This window comes from Rhamphochromis longiceps, linkage group LG8, assembly GCF_057381845.1.
Source record: "Rhamphochromis longiceps isolate RC_006_pf linkage group LG8, R_longiceps_female_GT1.1, whole genome shotgun sequence".
Taxonomy (NCBI): Eukaryota; Metazoa; Chordata; class Actinopteri; order Cichliformes; family Cichlidae; genus Rhamphochromis; species Rhamphochromis longiceps.
This window is the reverse complement of record NC_140564.1, coordinates 23,423,251-23,449,430: the sequence shown is the minus strand read 5'-3', so window position 1 is coordinate 23,449,430 and position 26,180 is coordinate 23,423,251. Positions and strand designations below refer to the sequence as shown.

The window sequence follows — 26,180 nt, the reverse complement described above, 5'->3', positions numbered from 1 at the left end:
AGATGCTACTGGTAGGCGTCGGCATCGCTTGCCAAAAGTAACGGGGTGAAGAAAATGTGTTAGATGTTAAATTACAATTGTCCAGAGGCATTCGCATGCTGCTCGGCTTTGATAATTCTGACTGAGAGACTTATTAGTCGCAGTGTGTTTGATATTACCTCTCTGTAGGACAAGATGACTAATGCATATCAGTGACTTATTTCAAGGAGACATACTGGATTATAGAAGGTTAAACCAGTGATATTTTAATCTGGGGCTAAATAAAAATGAGCCTAAAAATTAGTTGCCATTGTCACCGGGCGACTCAGACCTAAAAGGTTTTTCATGCCTCATGTGTGCATCATGAGTGCTTCTAGATCTTTGGGATATTTAATCCTATATTGGCCGTGGTATTAATAACATTTACAGCTGTTTTGGTTTTGTTCACTCAAAAATAATAATATGCATTAAAAAACATTTCCATGCATTGCCGGAGTGCAAATACTAGCAGCAGGAATGCACCGAGATAAACAGTTGGTAAAAACAGTTGGATGGCAAAGCACAATGAGATGATGTGAGAAAAGTACTATTTAAATCTCAGATGAACAAAAGTACAATTTGCATTTTCTTTCACTGACCTTCAGTTAAAATTAGAGCTACATTTGGATGGGAGCTTTGCTACAGATCTAATGCTTTTTCCTGATGCAATTTTTGCAACTCTCCAGCACAGCCGATGTTTTAATCAAGTTTGTTTCCACTGCACTGTCTCGCTTTTTGCTTTTATTAAGACATCAACTTTCTCACCTCAGTGTCGAAAAACATTCTCGCTGTATTTTGAATTTTACTTTGTAAAATGTATTTATTTATTTTTAAATGGATGTAAATGCACTTTTTTCTCTCTAATCTCTGTTTTCTCCACATAACAAACACTCAAATATATTGTTAATTTCATCTCATTTCTCATGTTTTATCCAAGTAACCCTAGCTCACTAATAAAAATGCACATGTTATGGACTCCACACCCAGGGTTGGCACATGCCAAATGAGCTGAACAGCCAACTAACATGGACAGGGAGACACTGGGCTCAAGTTGCTTTGTAATCTCCAGAGGTTATAGACTAAAATGCACCACCTAGAGTAGGGCTGTTCGATATAACGATATATATCGGATGACGATATAAAAACGTCTATCGTTTCATTTTACGCTATCGTTTGTTTCGTGGTGTCGCAAAATAAACTGTTTACGGCAATACTTTTTCATCATTTTGATGGTCACTGTAGTGGCTATATTCATTTCTTAAAGTTCTCTCTTTCTCTTATATTTTATATAACCACAGTACAGATGGACAAGCGCCTGTTTTTATGCGTTGTGGTTAGCAACAACGACGGTAACAGCATCGCGTGTCCGCTTGTTTATGTTCCACATAAACCTTTCACAATAAAGCTCAAGATCCTGTTGAGACTTTTCAAAATAAACTGAATCACGTGAAAAAGCAGATTATTTACGGATGAGAATTAAAAAAGAGCCGCCAGGTGCTAAAAAATAAACCTTAGACTCAAACGTTAGAACAGGCTTTTCCCCGCAGCACGCCGTGTAATAAATACTCACAAAGAAAACAGCGGCTGTTACAACTTATGTCTAAAAATTTATCGTTTCATGCATCGGTTAAAACACTCGACTCCAGCAACATGACGCGCAGCTGGAAACACTTCCCGCAAGTCGAGCGGCCCGAGATTCACAGAATTTACAGAAAATGTTACATTTTTGTGATTTATATCGTTATCGGACGATAGAATTCTTATATCGGGATATGAGATTTTGGTCATATCGCACAGCCCTAACCTAGAGTCAATTCTACCCACCTTTACATATCAAATTTAAGAATAAACAAACGACTTTAAACCAAAATCATGAGCCGGTATGCATTATTGTAACTAAACACGCATAATACACCCATACAGAAATACACTTGTCTCGGTTAAGGTCGGAGTTCATGATTCAACAATAAGGAAGAGACTGGGCAAAAATGGCATCCATGAGAGACTTCCAAGGTGAAAAATACCTCTCATACCAACAGTCAAACACGGTGGTGGTAGTATTATGTTTGGAGCTGCTCTGCTACTATCTGCTCTCTACCAGAAAATCCCAAAGGAAACCATCAGTTTGGGTCCTGAAGCTGAAGGTTATGCAGCAGGACACTGGACAGTTTAGGTCTGGAAAGGCCAAGTTAAAGTCTGGATTCAAATCCAATTGCGATGCTTTGGCACGACCTTAAACAGGCCGTTCATGCTCGAAAACCCTCCAGTGTGGCTATATTCAAACATTTCAGCAAAGAAGAACGTGCCAAAATTCCTCCACAACAATGTGAAAAACTTGTTACCAGTTGTTGTAAAAATGTAGATATCAGCAAGGGGGAATATATATTTTGCAACACCATAATTGCAAAATTATTAACAGATACAATAACTTGAGAATCCATTTGTTAAAGTTAACCCACAGAGTCAGTTTTAGTCTCTAACAAACCACATCCCAACTAATTTACTTCGATAAGTAACAAACCGAGAACTCGTAGTTGTGGTGACAAAGTAAAAGCCTTTACATTATAAACCTCTTCAGCCAAGATAGCAGAGAAGGCCAGTCACTCTCCGGCCGGATTTATTATGACGAGAGCCTCTCAGACAGACAGAGAGTCAGCCTCGGCTTCTACAACCACCATCCATTTTTCTAAAATTTCAAAGTGCTTGAGATTTCTAAGTGGAGCAGTCTAAATGAAACACACGGGACGTGGAGTGCAATATGTGTGAATCCTCTCTCAATAATGTGCCCATACGTGCCAGTGTTTGGCGACTGGAGGATCCTTCTCTTTAAAGAAACAAAGAAACATTAACAAAAAAAAAATGTGGTATCTAACGTGTCAGTCTGGTTGAAAAGTATCCATTACTTAATATACACCCACACTTCTCAGAGCTGAGCTGCAACATGAAAAATTACCACTTAAGGGAAAAATAAACGTATAAAGCTGGTCTGAGGAGCAGGAGGTGGAAGGTTGCCTTCTAATTGCTGGAGGGGAGAGAAACCATGTTAGAGTAAACAAAGTCTGATCGATGGTGGGGATTATATCAGAAAGAGCCTTTGGCCTTTGGCCAAGACGAGCAAACACACTGGTCTCTGTCTCCGCTACAGATGGAAAAAATTGCCAAGGCAAGAAGCTGGAGAGTTAAAAGCATTATATTTCACAGGGGTGGGGGTGGTGGAGGGGCAGACAGAGAGTAGTACAATGCCAGATATGACATGTAGCCAACTATATCATGTCTTGGCTATTTGTATCAGACAGAAATGCCAGTAGATAAGAGAGCAGTGTTGTGAGTGTTATGGAAGGCTGTTCCGGCTGGAGGCTTAGCTTTAGGTCAGGCTATACTCCCACAGCGCTGCAGTGTTGTGTGTGAAACCTCTCAATCACCGCACGCACAAGTTCAACGCGCTGTTAGCTGGTCACGGCCGGGGAGAAATGTGTTCTGTACACTCTCGGCTTCAATGTGGCAATTGCAATTCACATAAGCCACTTAAGGAAATCTGCAGCAGGAGAGAAAAAGGTATAGAACTGAGAGGGGGGGGCTTACGAGTTACTCGAGTCTTTTAAAGACCGAGTCTCGTCATCGGGTCGGGTTTCCTTTTTTTTTTCTTTTCCATCAAGTCTTCTAAATGAGTTCACTTCATTGCTTTTAACCTCCTTTAAAGGTATTAAGTGTGAAAATAACATAATTAATCACTTCTGCCTGAAACATGTTTAATTTCAAGATGTAATATGAGCAAAAGTGCTTTTCTATTTAAAAAAAAAAAAAGCATGTGCAAAATTTAAGCTATTCTGCCTGGGATGTCATTCAGTGCAAAACGAATACTAATGACTTTTGAATCCATTCAGTGACTCGCTTCAAATTGTGATTTATATTAATAGCCCGTGTATTGCTTTCTCCACATCCAACAGTGCCGTGTTCTGCTAAATTTCACCATAATATTCATGTCGATAAACAGGTGACGACTTGGAGAAAGGGCTGATTATATTTGCTAATCCCCAAAGAAATTAGGCGAGATTGATGAATGCGTGCATATACTCCACACAAAGCCTTGGGAGTCTCTAAAAGCTGTTACCATGGTGGTATCCCATTAGAATAACAAACATTTCCCCTGGATGTTTAACATCGCTTCCCAGTGAGCAAAGCCCTCCCTAAACCTCCCCTCTCTCTCACTCTCTCTCAAGCACCTGCCTTCACATTTTCCACTTCTAAAATTCCACCAGCCGCCTGGAAAAAAAAAGGGAAGGGAAGGGTGAAATATGAAATACAGTTAGGAGAAAACTTGAGTGCCAAAAAAAGGACTTTTCTTCAAACCCGTAATAACTTTCCATGGGAATAAGTAGAAACTTAAAAAGAATAACACTTCCCCTTGATTTTCTACTTCTACCACTTTTTTAAGCAGGCAGTGAATTTCCTGGAGTGATAAGGGCTTAGCCAATGTAATCCTCAGAGGACCCTTCTCTGGCATGGCAGGAATCAAGAAACCTTTCCTCTCCCTCTCAAAAAAAAAAAAAAAAAAAAAAAAAAAAAAAAGACAGAGAGGGAGAGAGAGAGAGGCGGCAACAGTAGGTTTGGGAACAAGGAGGAGAGGCAGCCAGCATGCCATCTCCCGCACATGCTGGCGAATGCAAATTAGCATGTGTGGAAAGAGCAGCCGGACTCGCCTCAGCTGGAGATCAACGGAGGAATATTGATATGACAATGCAAGGAGCTTCCCTGACACAGACAGCAGGGGCCACTGAGGATGCTCTAATTGGCCTCATGCAAAGAAAAGGGTGGGATTGGCAGGGCTGTGGGGGCAGCCATAAATGTTTCACAGAGATTGATTCATTATCAGTTTGCTCAACAGGCTGGGTGGGCCTCGTAAAAGTGTTACATCTTCAACTGGTAGCATGTAAGTCACTGGCACCGCGACAGGACAGAATATATCATCCTGACCTTTCACTTCAGATATTGAAATGATAGCCTGAAACATGACTTGCCACACCGCAGGACTACCACTCTTGCATTTCAAAATTGCAGACTGCAGAAGGCTAGTGCGATGATAGGTGACAGCGCGAGGGAAAACATTAATAATTTACCAACGCCTCCTCTGTCAGGATGTGCGGCGCTATGATGTGCTTTTTTCCCCCCTTACGTTAGACGGCAAAGCTGGCGGGGCAAGTTTGAGGTGTAAATATTCTTTTTGATTAAGATCCTACTACATTGTCGTGAGGGGGGAAAAAGCAGGCCTAAAAAGTTTGACAAATTAACCAATTTCCTGAGTTTTGTAACTTCTGGTTTGCATTACTGCCCAATTAACGGCTTCTGTATCATTAACACTTACGCGCACAACACCAACCTCTACGACTGCTACACGAGCGCTCGTAAAGATTTACAGCCAAACTCTCTTCCGTCTTTTAATGTGGTTAAACAAGTCATTTTCTGCCCAGTGATAAATGTGCCCAAATTATTCAATATCCCCGCAAAAAAATAAAAAATAAATAAACGTGTGTGTTAAAAAAGAACCGAAAGCTTCACAGGCACGCTGATAACTGGAAGCCATTTAAGAGCCGTGAGAAAGGCAGTTGAGCATCTCAGCTTCTCGCTGGGTGGTTGGTTACATGTGGCTGACACATTTGCATCTTCAAAAGATGCACACAGACAACCTCAATATGTGTCAGAATGTCTGGGCGGCATGTGGAAAACCCCTGTCCTGCCTCTGAAGAGGTTTCCTCCCCCCTCTCAAAGACTATACGACATCTCGTTGTCTTTTATCTGTCAAGCAGTTGCTTCGAAAAAAGTGAACTGTAAACACGTTGCTTGGACTGGATGCACAGAAAGCAGTTGCTGCGTGCGCTGCGGCGCTGTCTGCTCTGCACTAAAACCAAAAAAGACGCTGCAGGAAACACCAAATCAGGAGCCATTACACAGCAACAAATATGACAGGAACAGTGCCTCGCATTATTTGAGCTCCAAGACTCATTCACTCAGTGTCTCTTCCAATGAGCGTGAACAATGCAAGCAGAGTGTGCATTGTGCTGCAGAGCAGGAGACTGTTCCTCTGAATTGGGGGTAAATTACAAAAGAGGCCTGTGCAAATTAGACGTGATGGCTTCATAATACGTCTGAAGTGTCAGCTTCTCCAGAAACTTATCCCCAGGCTACACTCACGGATCGGCGCTTTGAACTTCCAATTATTGCTGCCAAACTGCAGCAATCACCACGCTGTAAAACAATGATTGTAGCACTGCAAAAACACACAGGATCAATCCTGACTCATCAGGGTTTACCGACTCAAAATATGCACTCATTACACGGTGCAGGTAATCTATAGACATAAGGAAAACACATATCCAACCTTTTGGCTTTAAACACAGTAGCGTGCAAGTCTTTACTTTTCCTTTCTGATGCAACTTTTCGAATCGCGGTCCTCGAAGAAGATTAATATCTCTGAAGTGCTTGTAGTGGTTTTAATCCTGGGAGACCATTTGTTACAGAAGGAAGAAGAGGACCGGAGGGAAACAGCTGTATTTCAAGAGGAAACATCTAGAGCTAGTGCGCCCGCCTGCTATTCATTTGCTGAGGGAATATATTCAAGTGCTATCACGGTTCCATAAGATTACTGCACAGAGAGGACTCGTAAACAGAAACACAAAACCCGAACAGGATCTGGCAAATGTGTGCAGCTGCTAAGCAATTTCAAATTACAATATGACCTCTTACTCATGTATAATTCTGCTGGCGAAGAAATAAATTACCTTTGCAATTTGGGACACCTCCAAAGGTGCTACTGGGTGCCATTTGTCTGCAATATGTTCGGAGATTGTGAGGCTGCAAAAACTGAAAAGAGAGGCTAAACCCAGGCGGGATGACCGGGTCGAACACCTCAGTTGATCCGGAAAAAGTGACCACGACGGATGAATAGAGTGAGACAGAGAGTAAAATGGAGCCCAGGGAGGTGGGGGGTGGAGGTGGGGGGGGTGGATGCTGACAGAAAGGAAAGAAAAATGCTTCCCGTAAACACACACCAAGAATTATTTACTCACAAGGCTAAACATTAAACAGTCGTCTCATCCGTAATTAAGCCTCGTTTTTATTTCCCAGTGACAAGTAAGCAATATACATGGGACGTCTAGTTGAGATGCATCAATATTGTCTCCTCAACTCCGCCTGCTACATAATTAATACACGCACTGACATGACATGGATATGATATGACAAGAGTATCAGAGGCGAAGACTTCGAAAAAGAGCTGAGTGGATGCATTTTTCATGAACTGCCGAGCTTCCCAGCCAAAGTTCTAGACACTTGACACTTGACCCCTGTTTCAATCCAGGGGGTCAGTGTTGACATTGTGGAGGACTATAAATACCTTGGAGTACACATTGACAATAAACTGGACTGGGCTAAAAACACCACAGCACTTTACAGGAAGGGCCAGAGTCGTCTCTATTTTTTGAGGCGACTGAGGTCCTTCAACATCTGCCAGAAAATGCTGAGGATTTTCTATGAGTCTGTGGTGGCCAGTGCGATCCTCTATGCTGTTGCATGCTGGGGGAGCAGGCTGAGGGTCGCAGATGCCAACAGACTTAATAAACTGATCCGTAAGGCCAGCAATGTTGTGGGGATGGAGCTGGACTCCCTCAAGGTGGTGTCGGAGAGGCGGATGCTGTCCAAGATAAAGACAATGTTGGATAACACCTCCCACCCACTCCATGACATGTTGGTCAGTCACAGGAGCTCGTTCAGTGAGAGACTGAGATTACCGAAAAGCACCACTGAACGACACAGGAAATCATTCCTGCCTGTGGCCATCTCCCTGTACAACGCATCCACTTAACACACTGTTTGCTGCTACAACTACACATGTTTCTTTTCCAAATATTTATTTATAAGTGACTTATGTATGTATGTATGTATATATATATGTATATATTGTACTATTCTTAGTTAGCGTATTGTCTGTCTTGTCTTAATGTTGGTTTAAAATGGAGCACTGTAACAAAAAATAATTTCCCCCAGGGATCAATAAAGTATTCTGATTCTGATTCTGATAGACATGATTTTTCCGTATTAGCGAGGAAAAGGGGGCAAGGAGGGCAAGAGAGACAAATATGTGAGCGGGAATGAAAACAAACCTGGAATTTTATAGAAAGCTGCAGTAATGTTGAGACGTCCACATCGCTCAGACAAGAGGCTGGCTTTGGCCTTGTATCCACCTTTTTAGCTATCGGGTCAGGGTCTGGTTTAAAAGCAGCAAATGCAATACAACCTATTTGTACCTTCTGATGCCTGATGTCTCAACATCTGACAGGCTGTGCCTGTGAATTCTTAATAAAAACGAAGGCTGGATTTCTTTCTTTTTTTCCATTTCACCCCGGATAGGTTAAGCTATAAATAGCTTTGATTTCTGCTTCTGTGGAAGAAAAAAAAACAGCACAGGTGTAGAGAAGAATTCATTTTGCAGTGTATTTGGACAAGGCTGCTGTGCTCTGGTACAGGAGGAGGGTGGGCAGTCTTGCAGGGGCCATTCCTCCTCATTCAGAGCCATTACCACCCCACTGTCACTGTCAGTCTGTCCCGTCACCCATCACAGAGCCCAGAGTGTGCTCAAACTTCACAACTAAATCGCATTCTGCACACAAACGGCCGGGGCCACGCTGCAGCTACTGTATCTAATCTAATCTGTGCATCTCTTGTGTCCCCACACACACACACACACACACACACACACACACACACACACACACACACACACACACACACACACACACACACACACACACACACATATATAAAACATAAAAGTTTCTGGAAAGGCAGGCCTACATCGTAGCTCCTCAATTTTGTACAATTTCACCATGTGTGGTGAAACAAGAGTCAGCGATGCAAATCAGAAATCGGGATTTGCCTCGATTATTGGAGCTTTATCAGCTCATTAAGAAACATGGAGGCATTTCTCAAATGAGCGTGCGATATTCCCATTAAAAAGCCAAATAAGGGAGTACTTAGAACACATCAGCGCGAGTCCTTGGGAGAGAGGGGAAAGTAGTTTTTCGATTGATAAGCTTACAATCTGGTCAGTTTAAAAAACAAACAAACAAAAAAAGCACCTAGGGGAAGCAGCAATTTAGCAGAAAGAGCAGAGCGAATGTTCTCAGGTGGCCCTGATGGCCACTTGTCTGCCCCTCAGTGTTATAATGCCCCGGTACAAAACGGCACATCGTATTAAAAACTTGACAGATTTATTATTACAGTTGTTTAACCTCTTCATAATCAAATCATGTTAGGGGTTCAAGGAGACACTCTCTCTCTCCCGCTGAATTACAAACATCTAAATTCTCGCTCTGTGGCTGGATCCAGTCACCCCATGCAGGCACATTTCCTGTTTACATCCAGCATCATTAAATCAAGTGTATGGGGGGGGGGGATATTTAAAAAAAAAAATTACATGAATCACGCCACTATTTACACTTACAAGTCCCGTGTTAGAATCGCAATAGGAAACTGCTTTTCACAGCCATTATGTTGTGCCTAGGGGAAATAACAGGGTACAAAGTTAGTATTCGCCCCTCGTTTTGTCCACTGAAACAGTCATAGCCTTTGTGGTACAAGCTGCACTGCTAACACTCAAAGAGCTGATTGGCAGGATACAAATTTATCACTATTAAAGTGAGTGGGCAAAGCTGCATTAATCCCACAGGCTATGTGTGACAGACAGGAAGGGTGACGTGCTGGCATATTGCGTTACATGTCCAGTAATTGCCGCGGCGCAGAGTGCTCACAGGTGAAATCGTAGCGTACAGTACGACGGCGAGCGAAGCATGTCATCGGGCCGACGGGACAGGACTGTCATTAGCCGCGGGACGTTGATGATTGAGTAACACTCTTACTCTTTTGCTGCAGAGGAAAAACAACCAGATGCCTTCGGCACAATCAATACAGTTTGAGCGGCTGGAATTCAAATGGAGACTATTCTGGCTGCGTGACACGGGATGAATACACTATTACTTATTCTGGCTCCATTCAATGTCATCATCAGCCTTTACAGTGTCAGATCCGCTCAATAAAGGGCATTATTTCCAAAAGGATAAGCGCTGCATTAATCCTTTTATGCTGCTTTCAGCAGGATAGACTCTCCCATAGCTAATATTAATGTGCTGGGTGTCAAGAGTGAGATGGGTAATCCTGATAACTCAGGATGTACAGTCAACTTTGCAGATGGCTATCTGCCCCGCGCTAGCACTCCTAATAGGCACAGGAACAGGATGTACTTTTAATGCTGCACTTCCCGAATGTCGTCTTCAAAGAAAACGATAATTTTCAACGGGGCTTTCTGAACTGAGAAGATAAGCCAGGGAACGGGGGAGGACAAAATAAAAATGATGCTTGCCTCAGAGAGGAAAAATAGCTTCCTGATATAGTCCTAGCTCCCTCTTTAAAGCTGACACCTAGAACATACAGTTTATCAATTATACATGAAGCCAGAATCCATCTTCTGTTGGCAGCTTGTTTGGATCCGGCCCGAGCCCTCTGAGTGGTGAAATGTGTCTGGGAGCCCCCATCCCTCCTGTCGCCTTTTTCCACTTGCAGCCTGTCCTTAAATCAATCCCTTTTTAGGCCTGAATTTATTTTTCCTGTAACAAATCTGTCTTGGCAAATGATGTCACATAAGCGGGGAGAATGACAGCCTGATGTCTATGTGGGGAACATCAACCTTGCTCCAGCAGCCTCCTCCCAAGGTGAGTAATCATGCTGAGGAGCGGTGCAGAGTGTGGATGCCAGCCAGAGTCCAAACAAACCCAGAGTCTGTTGCTCAAGATAAACAAACCAATTAGGGGGAAGGCATGTTATTCCTCAGTTGGTGGGATATTTGCTAGATGGAAAATAATCAATGCATTCTTATTTCCATGGAGTGAAGCTGAAAAAGTCCTGAGCAGAATAAAATCTAGGCTGAGAGGCAGAGTAAAATTATTCATTAGAAAAAATAAATAAATAAATAAATAATGGGACTAAACTAGCTACTAGTCATGTAATTAATCCATACAGGCTCAGTGGAGAGGGGAGAGCACAGAGGGGAAGATTCATCAGAGCTTTTTTGCCCCCTTGCTCCCAGGGATACATGCCCTTCTTGTGTGGATGAGTCAGCTTACATCTTCTGACAACTGTGAGCCAAGGGCTTTGTCAAAAGGAACCACAGTTATTGTTTTGATTGGTCCCCCCTTGTTATGTTGGGAGCGCAAAATGCTTTCAAATGTGATTGCGCCACAGCATCTGAAAATAAAGCACGCACATATAGAACATCAAAAAAAGGACATGTCTGCTTTTTATTTACTGAGGACAATCATTTGGCACTTTGGCGCTCTCTCTGGCCTCTCCCAGACACTGGAGCGAGCAGCACTATCGGTAATTGCGGGGAGCGGCCTCGGTGGCCGGCCAAAAGCATTAGACAACTGGGCTCACGGTGCATGACATTCAAGCTGGCTAGTAACGACGGACGCTAATCAAAGCGTCTCTGGCCTCCCCGCGACAGTGTGACTGGAGGACTTTTGCCCAGTTGGGGTGATGTGCAGCTGCTCTGGCTGCCTTTCCACATTTCCCCCCGCAGGGCCTGGGCACCAGGCTAACCACTGGCACAAGACTTTAGATGCTGGAGAAACAAGAAAAAAAATGGCAGAGGCTAACAATAAAACACATGAAAAATAAATCAGAGCCAGCTTGTTAGCATGGCAGGGAGAGGAGCAAAGAGGAAAAGAGAGAGAGATGGGGACAGAGAGAGGAAGTTGGAGCGGGGAAAAAAAAAGAAGTGGGTTAAGAGATTTAATGTGCTGCTGAAAATTTGACACTTGCCAGAGGTCCAAATGTTCCAACAGAGCAACGGCAGCCCTGCCGGCTAAGTCTCTTTAAAGCCTCCAAAGCTGCTTACAATATACACTTGAGAAACAATAGATAAGGTCAGAGTAGTAGCCTATGTCTGAGTGGGACCATGTATGAAAGATCAACACTTTCACACTGCGTGTGCTGACCTCAGGCATGCTGACGGCAACCCGGGGGAAAAAGACGTTTGTATTAATTCTGAAGCAATTAAGTGACTGATTAGACAAGTACACTTTTTTTTCCAATTTCAGAAAGTAAAAACAGGGCGATGACAAAATCTGAACGATTTGAGGAAAGTATTGAATTGCAGTTTTGCCTTTGCGGTTTGATTTTGAATTAGTTCTGACTTTCTGTACCTTCCTACCTGAAAGACTAATAAAAACAGATCACGTCAAAGTAACTCAAGGGATACTTTTTGACATTTACTTGATACCATCTTGTTGCTTCGGCAGTAAGCTTAGCTTAAAGGGTCCTAAAGTAAAGAATTCCCACTAACAGATTGTGTAAAGTTGACTAATTAGTACATTTCATGTTGTTTGATTAATCCTTATGAAGACAGAAAAGATAAACCGCTTGAGAAAAAGCACTTACATTTTGGGAGTTTCGCTTATGTACGACTAAAAGCAGAGACTCAAAGAAATCACTGCTACATATTATTACTTAAAAAAAATTAGGTTGGCTTCACAATGCAGCAGATATTGGACTGAGATCAGCCACTAACTTAGGAAAGAATCTTACCATTAAAAAAATTCAAGAATGCATCATCAACACATGAATGGATCATTTGCTTTCAGGCCTGATTTATGAACTAATGTTTCAGATGAGACAGCAACTACTAAAAGCAGCTTACAACTCTAATTTCACTGTACGTCACATTACACTGCAACAACAAAACGAGCAGAACAGAACTCCATCTGCCACATTCTTTTGAAGCACTCTATATGGGTTAATTATTTACCAAGTTACATTCTCAAGGATTCAGACCATTAGACAGTCAAAATAAAACGACTTCTAGCCAATGCTTGTTACTTATAACTAATAATTAGAGAATATAAATTACCTTTTCTCATGATAACTCAGTAAAAATATTACTACAGCCTCCTCGGTGGTTGCCCAGAGATTGCACTGAATTTTGTGGCTGTCAGAGACGAATACACCATCTGCTGCCTAGAAGTTGAGCATGCAACACCCTCAACCCTGGGATACCTGTGCAATCGCTTTGGACTGGCTGCAATCACTGTCAAACAGACTGGCGAAGATGTGCAAATAACTGCTGCCTAATACCTAAGCGGAGACAGATTACCGACAAGTTGCAATCAATCTTAAACAGTCTGTGCTGATGGCCAACTCATCTGTGATCCAGCTCTTTGCAGTTGGACTCTCAACTCAACTGGTAGCCAAGCTGGTTGTATTAAGTTCCCATGTCCTTTTGCATCTAAATCACTGAGGAATTTATGTATTGCTGTTTTAGGATTCTGAACTCTTTTTGAAGGTCTCCACCGAGTCAGCTTGGAAAGATTGGTCCCCTCGAGTTCTGAAACAAGTAGGGGGACCACTAAAAGGTTTCGATTCGATGACCTCAGGTTATGAGAAGAGGTATGTATATGAATCAAATCAGCAATATAGGGAGAAGCCTGTCCCTGTAATGCTCTAAAGGTTAAAACTAAAATTTTAAAATGGAACCTAAATCTGACTGGTCATATGAGCTACCTTTTTTTAACGGGTCAGTAGTCCCGCTGCAGAGTTTTGAACAACCTGTAGATGAGCTAGCCCTTACTTGTTTAGATAAGTAAACAGACTAGTACAGTAGCTGAGTCTTGTAGAGATAAAAGCATGGATTATCATCTCAAGGTCATTTGTTGACATGATAGATATAAGTTTTGAAATGTTCTTCAAGTGAAAAAAAAAAAGCATGTTCTTACTATTTGATTTAAAATTCCCTCTAAAGAAAAAGCTTCATCAAAAATAATACCTAGATTTCTAAGGTTATGCTTCTGTGAGTAACCTAAATCACCCACTTGCTGTTTAATATCAGACATTGCACTGTCCGGTACAATAATCAAAGTTTCAGTTTTGTCTGGGTTTAGCTGTAAGCAAATGTTGTTCAACCATTATTGAATGTTTAATGTATGATTAAGTCAATCAGAGCAGAGAACTATGAACTTCAGCTAGAAGGTTTAAATGAGTAGTAGAGCTGAATGTTGTCAGCAAAAAGATGATAAGATACATCAGGAAACTGCCGCATTGTCTGGCCTAAAGGAAAAATGTATATTAAAAACAGAATAGGTCCCAGCATGGAGCCCTGAGGAACTCCACACAGCAGCTCTGTGGATTCAGACATGATCTGGTTTGCAAACACACTAAAATTGTATTGTATTATAAAGGTAAAGACCCTGCAGTAATAGAGCAAAAAAACCCAACAATCAGATGAGCCCCCATGGGCAAGCAATTTGCAAAAGTAGAAATGAAGAATTCCCTTTTCACAGGAAGAAACCTCCGGCAGAGGCAGGAAGGATTGAAGGTAAGGGGAGGGAGACAGGACAATTACATCCCACACAGAATTAAAGGATCTGAAATAATAAAAAAAAAACCTTCTGGAATACAATGTCAGTAAATTCATTATAAAATACTGTACATCAGCCTCAAAAGTCATTATTGTCATTTTAATTCACTGTGTATCCAGAATAAAATGACAGAACAAAGCTGTGCCCTAGCTTATTGTAGATCATAAACAAATTAAAGCATGAAAGGAAAAATAAAACCTTGCAGAAGGAAACAATTCTCAGAGAACAGTGTCCCACATCTGCTGAACAGAGATGCACATCTGTGGTGATTCTTTGTAGGCCTCTTTCAGAAACTGTCACAGTGACCTCAGTGCTACAGATGGTTTGTGGCGAGGAGACGATTCCAGCAATATTTACTCAGTGAAGGCTTTATTCTCCAGCGTGATAATGTAACACCGTCTGACACTTAACTCTACTCACTATCTTTGCCCAGGAGACATGCTATCCTAAAGCGTTTGCGGTTCCATCATGTGAATCTTAATCAGATACTTAGCCAGTAGAGCAGGTTTTTACTCTCCCTGGTGAGAGTATCAACACATGGCCATCAGGCACAATTCACAGCCGCAAAGTGGCTATTTATTTTCTGCTCAGCATTACTTGACAAATAATTACTCAGTCTATTCAATTAAGCCGTGGAACTCACACAAATGGCCACAACATCCCAGTGTAGCACTGAAACATTATTCCACGTTTTACAACTCGGTCTCATGAATAAAAAGGCACACACATGGCAGGTGCTTTGATGCCTAGGGAGCGAGGGGACAAGGTGATGGGAAGCAGAAATATCATTAAGTCCGAACTATTTCATCCACAGGAAAACAGCCTTGTTGTCGGTGGAGCAGATGCGCAGAGTAATCTGGGATGAAAGGACATGGTGTTTTCCCGACTGCAGAAGAAAAAACAGTTTTTACAAGGTGACGTGTGTAGAAGCAGAGAGTCGCAATGCTGCTAGAGCACTATGGACCGCATCCTGGGAGCTTACCACAGGTGCAAAACAATAGATTTTTAATTGCGTTTATTATTTTTTATTATTAATTTACAGATCCCACCGAGTCACAAATAGCAGACTGATGATTTCTGTGCATTCAATGCATCAGTGAAGGGGTATCAGAGGTATTTAATGTGAGTTTCTTGTTTGTTTGTGACTTTACCACCTCTGTTTTTTACTTTTTTTTTTTTACTTCAATTAGCTTTATTTTGACCTCAGCGGCAGAGAGAAGAAGTTAGGAGGACTGTGAATGACAGCTAAAGACAATGCAACTGTCACAATGAGATTAAATGAATAAAGTTTTTAACAAAATAACTATATAACATTAAAAACAAAGTTTTTCTTTGTTCCATTGGTATTTTTTAATCTAAGAATACATATAAATTCAACAAAGGTATTTGTATTTATGTATTGATTATATTTTGTTTTATGAAGCAATGCTTGGGTAAAGCTAACTGAGTATCACAGCTTACTAATTTAACAATGGCATCAAACTAATATTCCGCATTGACTGAATCCTCAGTCAAGGTTCCTGCAACTATACAGGAATGAAAAAAATCCTTTTAAACTTCACACAGAAATCTGTGCACAACAATAAATACATAAAGATCAATACATAACCCACTGCGTACGATGAGAACTTCCTCTCTGTAATAAACAAGGTGAAATCTTGACATCCTGAAAACCTTCAGCACAACAACACATTTCCTTTGTCAAAGATTACACTGTAAATATAGAATAAATGGGCAAACAGAACAATCACTAGTGAGATAAAAGTACATTATCTCTCTACCATCCATCCGTTTTCTTCCTCTGATATTTGTGGTGTGGGGCTGGAGCCGGGTTACCGGTCAGCCATTGCATTGCATTCAATGGTAATGCAATATTAAGCGACTGGACTTTTTTAATATTCTTGAAGACGTCCAGTCGCTTTTCTTTTCAGGGACCTGAATGACTGAGAATCTACACAGACACAATAATACAAATTATAGGACTGTCAAAGAGATCAGTCTGATTACATGATAGTAATTTGTGATAGACTATTTGTGTGCTGTTTAGAGAGGTTAAGTAAGAAAGCCGTTGCACACCACAGCAATCGCCATCTGCTGGGCTCTAGATAGAAATAAGGTTTTTTACTGGCTTCATATTTCTGAATTTGGCTTACATCCACCTGCAAGGTCAACTTAATGATTTATTGGAAAGAAATTGACAAAAAGCCTCAAAACTCAAACATATGAGTTATACAAGTGTATATGTGTATTGTCAACATATGCAAAATGCCATATGTTTTAAAATATTATGTCCCATATGACCTCTGACCTCTCCTTCAAGATCAATAAATTGATCCAAAGTGATAATAAAGCTATTTAGCGTTACTTAAATGATTATGAGCTTTCAGACTGACAGGAACATGGTGGCATGTACATTACTGTAACAGGTTATAACTTTTTAAATACATAATAGTTTCAATACACGAGCAATGTTCCTGAATAAGTTTGTTTTTTTCATTTCTTTAACAAAACAAACTTGTAATGAAAACCTTTTTTCACCTGATATTTATTATTAAAAATGAAAATTAAAAAATGAAAGCTAAACATGTACTAGAGCCACATAAATAAAAAATATAATATTAAAACAGCTTTCAGCAAGCAGATAACTTTATAAATAAGTTTTCACTGCACTAAAAACTTACAAGTCCGATAAAAACAAACAAAACAAAATAAATATATTAAATATATCATACTGCTAGAAAGTGAGCTGCCTTGTCAGAGGTTACTGAACTTTCATTTTTGTATCTATTAAACGCACACAACGCATAAAATGAGACCAAATACCGGCAGCCATGGAGTGGATGCTGCATTTATTAATTCCCTTGAAGGAATTTTGAAGAGAAACTTTACAGTGGATAGATCTCACATTCAGAATTCAGACTCCATTTTTAATATAATGCAGTAGTCTATGTTGGTACACATTATTTATGTTCTAACCGTAAACACTGTAAATCAAAATGAATACACGAGGGCTCCAAGTCCAAGAGAACTTTTACTTTTAATGCACTACTGCTTTTTTTACTTAACCAAAACATCTAAAAACTGTCTGCCAAATCTGACACGGCAAGAACGAATCGAGTCTCAAGGATAATTGTAAACAACCTAAATAAATTACGCAGTGCAGTAAAAGCCACAGTGTCTCAGCAGCCAGTGTCTCTGCCCTCTTCACCCTAATTTGCCACACTCCGCCCACTCAGGCCTGCAGCGCCGTGGAGCTGGCTGATCCTCCAGCCGGGCCGGGCCAGCCCATACGTCCCACTGGCACAGGACATCCCGCCAGGAGCCAATCACCAAGCCTGCGCTCCTGACAGCTCATTACCACTCAATTAGGCAGGTGCACCTCCATGCACAGTCTTCTGACAAATACAGCCCTCCCAGATGCATGTTTAACATTCAAGAGAATTATATAGTGACAGCAAACAGTAAACGCCTCACCCTTATCACTTGATTGCCTCAAGATTGAAATCCTATAATTGGCCTAGGCCAGCGGGAGAAAAAAATAAATTAGCCAATAAATATGATGCAGTCGACTTGTAATTGAACAATTATGAATTCATATTCATAAGATGTTTGCTGCCAATTACAAAATGCCATCTGATTAGGCGCAATTTGAAATGACATTGTTCCACGCTAAAGACACTGTGGTGTCAGCCTAATAAAGAGGAGACACATCATAGCAGTAGCTCGGCCACCGACATGACCTCCAGAGATGAGAGACATGCTGACACAGTGGCTTGGCTGGTGACAGACGGGATTTGGCACCCATTGCTCTTTGTCCCCCCTTCAAAACCTACCGCTTACGCTCGCGTGCACCGAAAAATATCAGCGCCGAGGGTTGACTTTCACAAAATTTAACACCAGTGGGCACAGATTGTACACATAACAAAACACAAGCAAGGCAAAAATTTAAAAAAAAAAAATCTCGATCCCTTGAGAACAGATTCTAATCAAGATGAAATGATTTACAAATCTATTTAATAAGGCTTGCCAGAAGTCAAACTTGGCATGTAAATGCGGTGGGGATTAAATTTCATCGGCAACCAAGACTGTAACTGATCGCCTGCAGACAAAGGGGGAGCCTGCCAGATTTTTTTCTCCCCATCCACTTCTATTCCCTCCCTCTCCCTCTTTTTTTCCTCTCCAGTGCCTGCGTTTTGCCTCGTGATCCCTCCCTGGCTGTGTGGAAGGACAGGGGCAGTGCAGAGTGGTGCAGTACAGAGTGTGGAGGAAAGAGAGAGAAAAGACAGAAAAGGAGAGGCAGGAAGGAGAGGGGAGATGGAGATGGAGGAAGGGAGGAGATAAAGAATGGTGGCGAGAGGGGGAGTAAGAAGGAGAGAAGGGTAGAAAAGCAGGAGAGAGGGAGATCTCAAGGTCAGTGTGAGGACAGTGTGGTCCTCTGAGTTGGACAGGGACACAGCCGCAGTCACCTCTGTGCTAATCAGCCCTTCGGCTGGCTGATGAGGTGTCAGTTAGACGTGTGTGTGTGTGTGTGGAAAACCTTTCCCTTTGCTTTTTTGGCTGCAAAATGAAGGGGGCTGATCGGGCGGAGTAACAATGTGTGTGTGTGCGTGCACCACTCTGGGGTGTAAGCAGGCTGACGTGCAGCTTGTGGTGCCAGTACTGCGCTTTTTTTCTGCTTTTGCCTTCCCTTTCTCCTTTTTTTTCCTTGCATATTATGCTACAGTGAACTCAGCTTTCCCCTGCAGTGAGGGCAAGAATACAACTGCCAATTAATGCTATATGCGGTGTGCCAGTGTTAACAGTGTGAGGCATTATAGTTCAACTTGCTGTGCTGTTTGAAAAAAAAAAAAAACTGGGAAAAAAAAGGGCGGGCTAGCCATTTTCCTTGGGCGTGGCTAACCTCTTGCAGGCTAACGTGGATTGTGCTCCCAGCGCAGGGTGCAAACGAACAGCATCCGCAGCTGTGATTAGGTTTGTGACCTAACAGCTCTGCAGCTTGTGTCTCATTGGGTGAGTTTTGCGTATGAGGCCAATTGGCAGAGGCAAGCGTCTCCTCCGTCTATCCTTGGGTTATTTCTGACCATCTGTGCCCAGTCATTAACAGGCCTTTTCACAGTCAATTGTCTTGTTCGTCTCCCCTCTTCCCCGTTTCTGTTGGTTTCACTGTGCATGACCGTGAGGTGGAGCTTCTTCTTCTTCCTTTTTGTTTTTTTTCCCCCTTGAATTTAAATGGCAGAAGTTAGGAGAGGCCATTTTATTATCCAGGGCTAAGGAGAGCTGTGGAGACGTAGGTTAATTCAAAGTGGCATCATGGAGGATGCATCAAGCAGCGGAGATCAAATTACAGGGCAAAGCCCTCGGTGGTAAAAACAAGCTAGTGGTATGCTGCATAATGTGTGTGTGTGTGTGTGTGTGTGTGTGTGTGTGTGTGTGTGTGTGTGTGTGTGTGTGTGTGTTTAACAGCATCTGTGTGTGTGTGTTTGAGAGACTAGAGAAAAAGAGAAGGGGGACACAAGGAGGAATAAAAAGGAAAAAGAGGAGGATGAAGAGGGGGGTAAAGGGATGGGGATGGAAGGAAAGTGGGAGCAAAAAAAAAGGAGAGGGAGAAGAGGCTAACTGGGCCAGTGTGCACATGCACACATCACCCCCTCCAATTAGAGTCACTCACCCCCCCCATCCGCCCCTTCTTACAATACATCACCCTCCATTTCTGATGTTTACAGTCGTCGGGGAATGAAATAACTGCACACATCACTGCAGCAGCGACGGCATTGAAAAAAAAAAAGAGAGATCTCCTCTGCCTGAAATGCATTTAGCTATTCCTTCTTCCCCCTCATGCTTTTGTTATTGGTCTTTGTGCAATGATTTGCCTAAGGACCCAGATTTCCTAGCAACAGCCTGCCACCAAACATTTGGCAGGAGTTCAACATTCTCTCTCTTTGTGAGAAATGGCAGTGCTGCCTCCCTGCTCTGTGTCTGCCACCAGCCCTGCTGCTGCCGCCGCCGCCGCTGCTGATGCTGGATGAGCCAGACTGGCTGCAAGAGCCCTCTAATAATTCTGTTTTCATCCAATCACACCACATAGTAGCAGGCACCTTGAGAGCCTCTGCCAGGATTCATCAATCACCTCTTTAACACGCATGTTCAGACAAACACAGAGGCATGTGCGAGCAAACAGAACGCGAACGCACACACTCTTGCGCGCGCACGCTCTTGTGCGCTTTCCGGTAATTAAATTTACAGATTAGAGCGAACAAAGCTACGTATACCACCACAGCAGTAGTTTAATGAAAATCAACAAAGCACATTAATGCATAGCAAAGGTTGGTACAGTGAGCGGGAGAGAGGGAGAAGATGTAAAATCTGGCCGTAAATTGGGTAAATACATCTGAGTGCTCTCGACAAGGTTAATGGAGAGAGGAGGCCTTAGTGAACGCTGGTCTAGACACGCCACACAGTATTAAGTGGGAATAGCTGTGGCAGTGTATCTGGCTAAGTACTTTAGAAGTGCGAACGGGACTCTAATAAAGCGAATGATCCCCCTGTTTTGACAAAGAGGCCCAGGAGGGACGCTGAACACCACGTTTTAGATTCCAAGCACTGACAAACACCCATTTGTGGCCCTTCTATCCCCCCTTCCAAATCCCACGGAAGCTTTTCCCCTGCGCGCTACGCTGTCGGATGTGGGCAAAACCCAACTGCCAATTTGCAGAGGATGTGCCATGTTTGCTAATGCGAAGCAGAGGCTAAAAATGAGACCACACAAACTCTGGAGGATGGACTGACTGATCTGCTTTCTGGCACGACCACTGAAAGATTCTTTTTCCTCCCCTCTAATAAACAATTTTTCGTTTGGTATTCGTTTCTTCGACTGGGCGGCTAATTATGAAACCTCCATCATTATTGCACTGCGATGCACTCGTGTTTAGAGGACTTGTGGGCAATGGGGAGGTGGGTGGGGGGAATTGGGAATATCACTTGGGACAACATGCCAAGGAGTATGCTGAATGCTGAGCACTAACGCTGATTTATGTCGATAATGAACTGCTTAAAGACGTGGAATGCAGCGCAATTTCAGGGCTATCGTCTTGACTTGAGATCAGAGAAAATGTCGATCTGCCGGAATTAAATATAATCCCAAACAGTGAAACATGAGCATAGCAGGCCATCCCACTCCAGAAGCTGTAAGTAAAGACATTACCTCAGTGGGCGCAGCTCGAGCGTGTGTGAATATCTAAGCGCACATCTGTCCTCCTCAATCTGTGCGTGTGTTTTGTCTGTAAGGAGAAGATTGCGTGGGAGTGGGGGGTTGGGAGCTAAAACCGAATGAACTTGCATAATCAATTTTCACACTTTCACAGCACCTGTTGGCCTGTCTTCACGTTAAAAGAAATGAATGAATGCATTACATGTAGAACAATTTCACACTATGTTGCAGCTTCGCGCACAAAGACCTGGGGAAAAAAATAGGGGGAAAATGGAGCTGTATTGTCTCAATAGGTAACATAGCTCATTTCACTCGACAAAGGATGAATGGATATATTGACAATGCAGAAGGCGTGCTGAGGCATTTCCTGAATAAAGCCTCTTAACATTTTGTCCTCCTCTGGCAGTGGAGTTGGGGAACAGTCATTTTGAATGTAGAGGGTCTCACTTACCGCAATATAATAGACCTTGGCTTTCTTCACCAGCTCCCAGTTGCTGTCCAGGTCCAGGTGTTTTTCCTTTTTGTAGCAGTTTGCCGCTGCCAGGTTAGCAACAAGGGACCTGCCGAGACAGACCCCATAAATCTTCTGCCTCGCTTATCATCCATCTTAATTTTGTCTCAAAAACATCCTTAAAAAACACTCAGGCCTCAGACTTTCCTTTGTTCTTTTGTGATATATAAGGATGATAATAGTTCCTAAGAATGTCTGAGCCAAGGTGAATTAAAGTCTATCTGGATCTCTTTATTTTTCCTTTCTTTAAAAAAACGGTGCTATCTCAAAAAGAAAAAATACACCAAAGAAAGGAGATTAAACAAGCTGAGGGGTTTTCAAAGCCAAAAGAGAGACACCCTAAAATTATTCATATCATATTATCACCTGTAAAAGTTCTGCATAGATAACAAGGGTGGGAAAACAACAGAAGGAGATTACTAAATGAACACTTGAGTAGTGAGTGGTGGGAGCTGGAAAGTGAAGCAGGTGGTATTGTCTTAACACAGCTCATTAGCCAGTCCTCGTGCGCTGTATCTTTATGAGCAGCCATCAAAATGAGTGCAACCATCATAGCTACTTAGGCGAAAACTGCTAGGCGACCATATGACAGGAGGGTGTTGCTACACGAAGGTCTGTTCTCACATGGCGAGAAAAAAAAAGCAAAAAAAAAGCTGCTCTCCGTGGTTAGTGTCAAAGAAAAGAGTAACAGTGTGCTAAGCTGATCAGCGTGTGATGATGAAGGCTACGATATGGCAGCTGAATTGGGACCGTGTTTGACCGGAGCTGCCGTAATGGACTCAAAAGGTTGCTACGAGCGTGACAGACAAAACGAGTGTTGTTAACTGAGAAAGTCCAACGGACGTGAGCAGAGCAAATAACCATTATGATGTGACATATTTAAGAGGACAAGCCGAAATGCCACAGTGAGGCACTCCAGGTTAAAATGCTCATTAGGAATTTAACAAAAAGGAAAGAAAAGAAAACTAGGAACTCCAGAGGAATGATTTCTAGTTTTATCAAAGTGGAATAACTCTGTCACGCATCGATTTCTGTTATAACTCAGTCAAACTAGAGTGAAAATAGCTGAGATTGAATGTGCGACCACTTTCAATAGTATGGGTCAGCTGGAGGAAACCTGTCGCCAAACACTTGGAGAGACTTCAATTGCTCTCACACAGATTGGTGAAGGTTTGCAAATAGTTGCCATCTGGTTTATAAGCGCATACAGTCTGTGAACAGGTTGAAGTCAATCTGTCAACCAGCACCAATAAGCGCAACTCTTATGAGACGCCTGTCTTTGCATTACTAGACTCGACTCTACTGGCTGACAGTTGCTTGTTTTTTTGTTATATTCCTACAGATGAGGACAGATTCACTGCCTTTGGTGAATCTCTCAAATTCCTCTAGATCCGATGATAGTTTGGCACGGACCTTACAGAATTCCAAGACGATGCTTTATGAAGGCCAGTCGGTAACATTTACTTTAATCTTCTGGAGGTAGTTCTTCACCATGAGCAACGTTGATGTGTTGGAAAACAAGGCGATGACCCAGACTCTATTTTTCCTGCTGACTGCTTGAGGTTTTCTTTTAAAATCTTCCCGTATCCTTCTTCCTTCATGATTCCTTCCACCTTGACGAGATTCCCATTTCCAGGCACACTAAGGCATCCTCACAGCATAATACTCCCACCACCGTGTTTCACTACTGGGGACATTCTCTATCTCCAAACATCAGCAGCATCTCTGTGGCCAAAGAGCTCTAGTTTTGTCTCATCTGATCAAGGGACACATTTCCAGTGTGCATATTCTTGCTTACTATACTTTACTCTGGCTTAAAAGTGTTTCTGCTGCAGAAGTGGAGTTTTCCTTGCTGTTCCTCTTGTGCAGGGTTTTAGTGATTGTTTTCTTTGACTTCATTCCTCAAGTCATTCAATGGTGTCTCGGCAGTTTTTCTGGGGTCTTTAGACACATCTCTCACTAGCTTTCTTTCCAGAATCTTTGAAATTTCCGCTTCCTACTTCTGCCAGGCTTGTTCTGTACTGTGTGGCCTTCTTTGAAATTTCTTGATGATACTTCTCACTCCAGTTCTTGACACTTGGAAACACTATAACTAAAGATAAAGTCTGAACTGGTTTCTTTTGTTTTTGGCATGATGTTTTCTCAAGTGAGAGCTCAAACCATTGCTAAAGTTTTTATACTGTGTGTAAGCTAGAAGATAACCCTCAGTTTCAACTTGATTTTATAAGCTTTGAGCATTACAAGTTAAAGCACATGATTGCACAGCAGTGGTTTGTGCCATGGCTCAATAAAAAGATCAGGTGTTTAATAATATTGACCTGAGTGGTTTTATCTGAAATAATTCTGTTATTGTGTACACGCAGAAATAATTTACGCTTTCTAAAGAAAACTGGTATGTTTTGAAATGCTATGTTGAAAATCCCAAGTGCAGAGTTACCAAGTGGCTGTGTCATTTTGCAGTTAAATTAACGCCCTGCAGCAACAACATGGCTTGTGAAGGCATTTCTGTTTCAGATGAGGTTCTGGCTCTGCTCTGAATGTAAGTAGTTAATGTGAATTTCTGTGTATGTGACCAGCAACAGATTTGTGATTCTTTTCAGTTTAACACAAAGAAATTCCACATAATTATCAACTTGACGCCAGTCAGCTGCAAACCGATAGCAGCCCGATTCCATCGTATCGCCTTTTCATCCCATCTTTACGCACGAATGTCACTTTGAAGATGGCAGCTGACTGTGAGTGGTTGCAGACCTGGTCCTCATCTTCGAAAGAAAAATTTCGAAGCCAAAGAGACCACAAGTTCATTGCACACAGTTGTTGCATTTTTGGTCGTGCTGCGGTCTCAAACTATTGTTTTCCCTTGTGAAACTGTAGCAATTATGCTATAGAAAACCAGTGAATGTGGTGAACAGGCTGTGTACACTCCAACAAACTGGCAACACAACAAAGGAACGGTTCACCCTCATAAACAAAATACTCAAGTTTTTCCACTGGCATGTAGTGCCATTTATTCATCTCCATTGTTTGGTTGTGAGACACCCAGCTTTGAAGATATTAGCTGTAGCGACATCTGCCTTCTAATGAATAAAATTGAACAAAATTGTTTCATCGTATTTACATCTGTTTTTTAGAAAGACCTGATTACTCCAAAAAATAAAAAATAAATCCACAAACTAGTCGTCATGTGTTTAGTGTATTTGTAATTTCCCTTCTACTGAACTACACCCCCTCCAGCCACAGAAGTGCGCATCATTGTTCACTTCAACAATCATTCCTTTTGTAAAGTGATATATTTGCTGGGTGTAGTTTGGCAGAGAGAAAATAGGCATTACTTTTACATTATTAACTTCCACAACATTCAAGAGAAGCCAGACATTTCTGCAACAATATCTCCAAAACTGGCAACTCACACCAAAGAAATCTAGATGGATAAATAAATAAGCTATGGCTTTAAGTATTAATAATGTAATGAATCTAAGCAATTAATTTACAGAGGTTCTTGCCAGTGCTTAATAATATATTAAGTTATGCTAAGGTCATCTTAAAACTAAGCTACAGAAAATAACTGCTGACAGGCTAGCAGCATCTTTCACCAAACTGGGAATTTTTAAACGTGAAAATTATCAGCAAGATCTTCACACAATCTAAAATATTTAAATATTTTAAATATCTGCACAAATTATTGCAGTTTTCTGCATTGAAAAGTTGATATAAAGAAATTTGCAGCAATTACTATGCAAAAACTCAGAGCTCCTGGAGAGACTGGCTGATTGAACCCCTGATTACACTTGTAAGATTTTAATAAACAAATTTCTTAATAGCTAAAATGTGATTATTCAACGTAGGGCATCTGCACAGATTGGGACTCAAACTGTCAGATTTTAGTAAAGGAGGCAGGTTTTTTTTCTGTATCTTTGAAGACTTGCACTAATCAAAGCCTTAGGGCTGTGACACACTGGCTCCCAGTACTTCAAAGCCATCACCC

At 41.9% G+C, this 26,180-nt stretch overlaps 1 protein-coding gene across 4 annotated transcripts in view; it reads right to left on the bottom strand.

Annotated features, from left to right (window-relative positions):
* The window catches only part of adkb (adenosine kinase b), a 134,827-nt gene that overhangs the window by 56,187 nt on the left and 52,460 nt on the right, over positions 1–26,180 (bottom strand). For all 4 annotated transcript variants that reach the window (XM_085416568.1, XM_085416565.1, XM_085416566.1 and 1 more), the window contains one exon: positions 22,136–22,244. In XM_085416568.1, the coding sequence (XP_085272694.1) occupies positions 22,136–22,244 (109 nt within the window). The remainder of the gene's footprint in view (positions 1–22,135; positions 22,245–26,180) is intronic.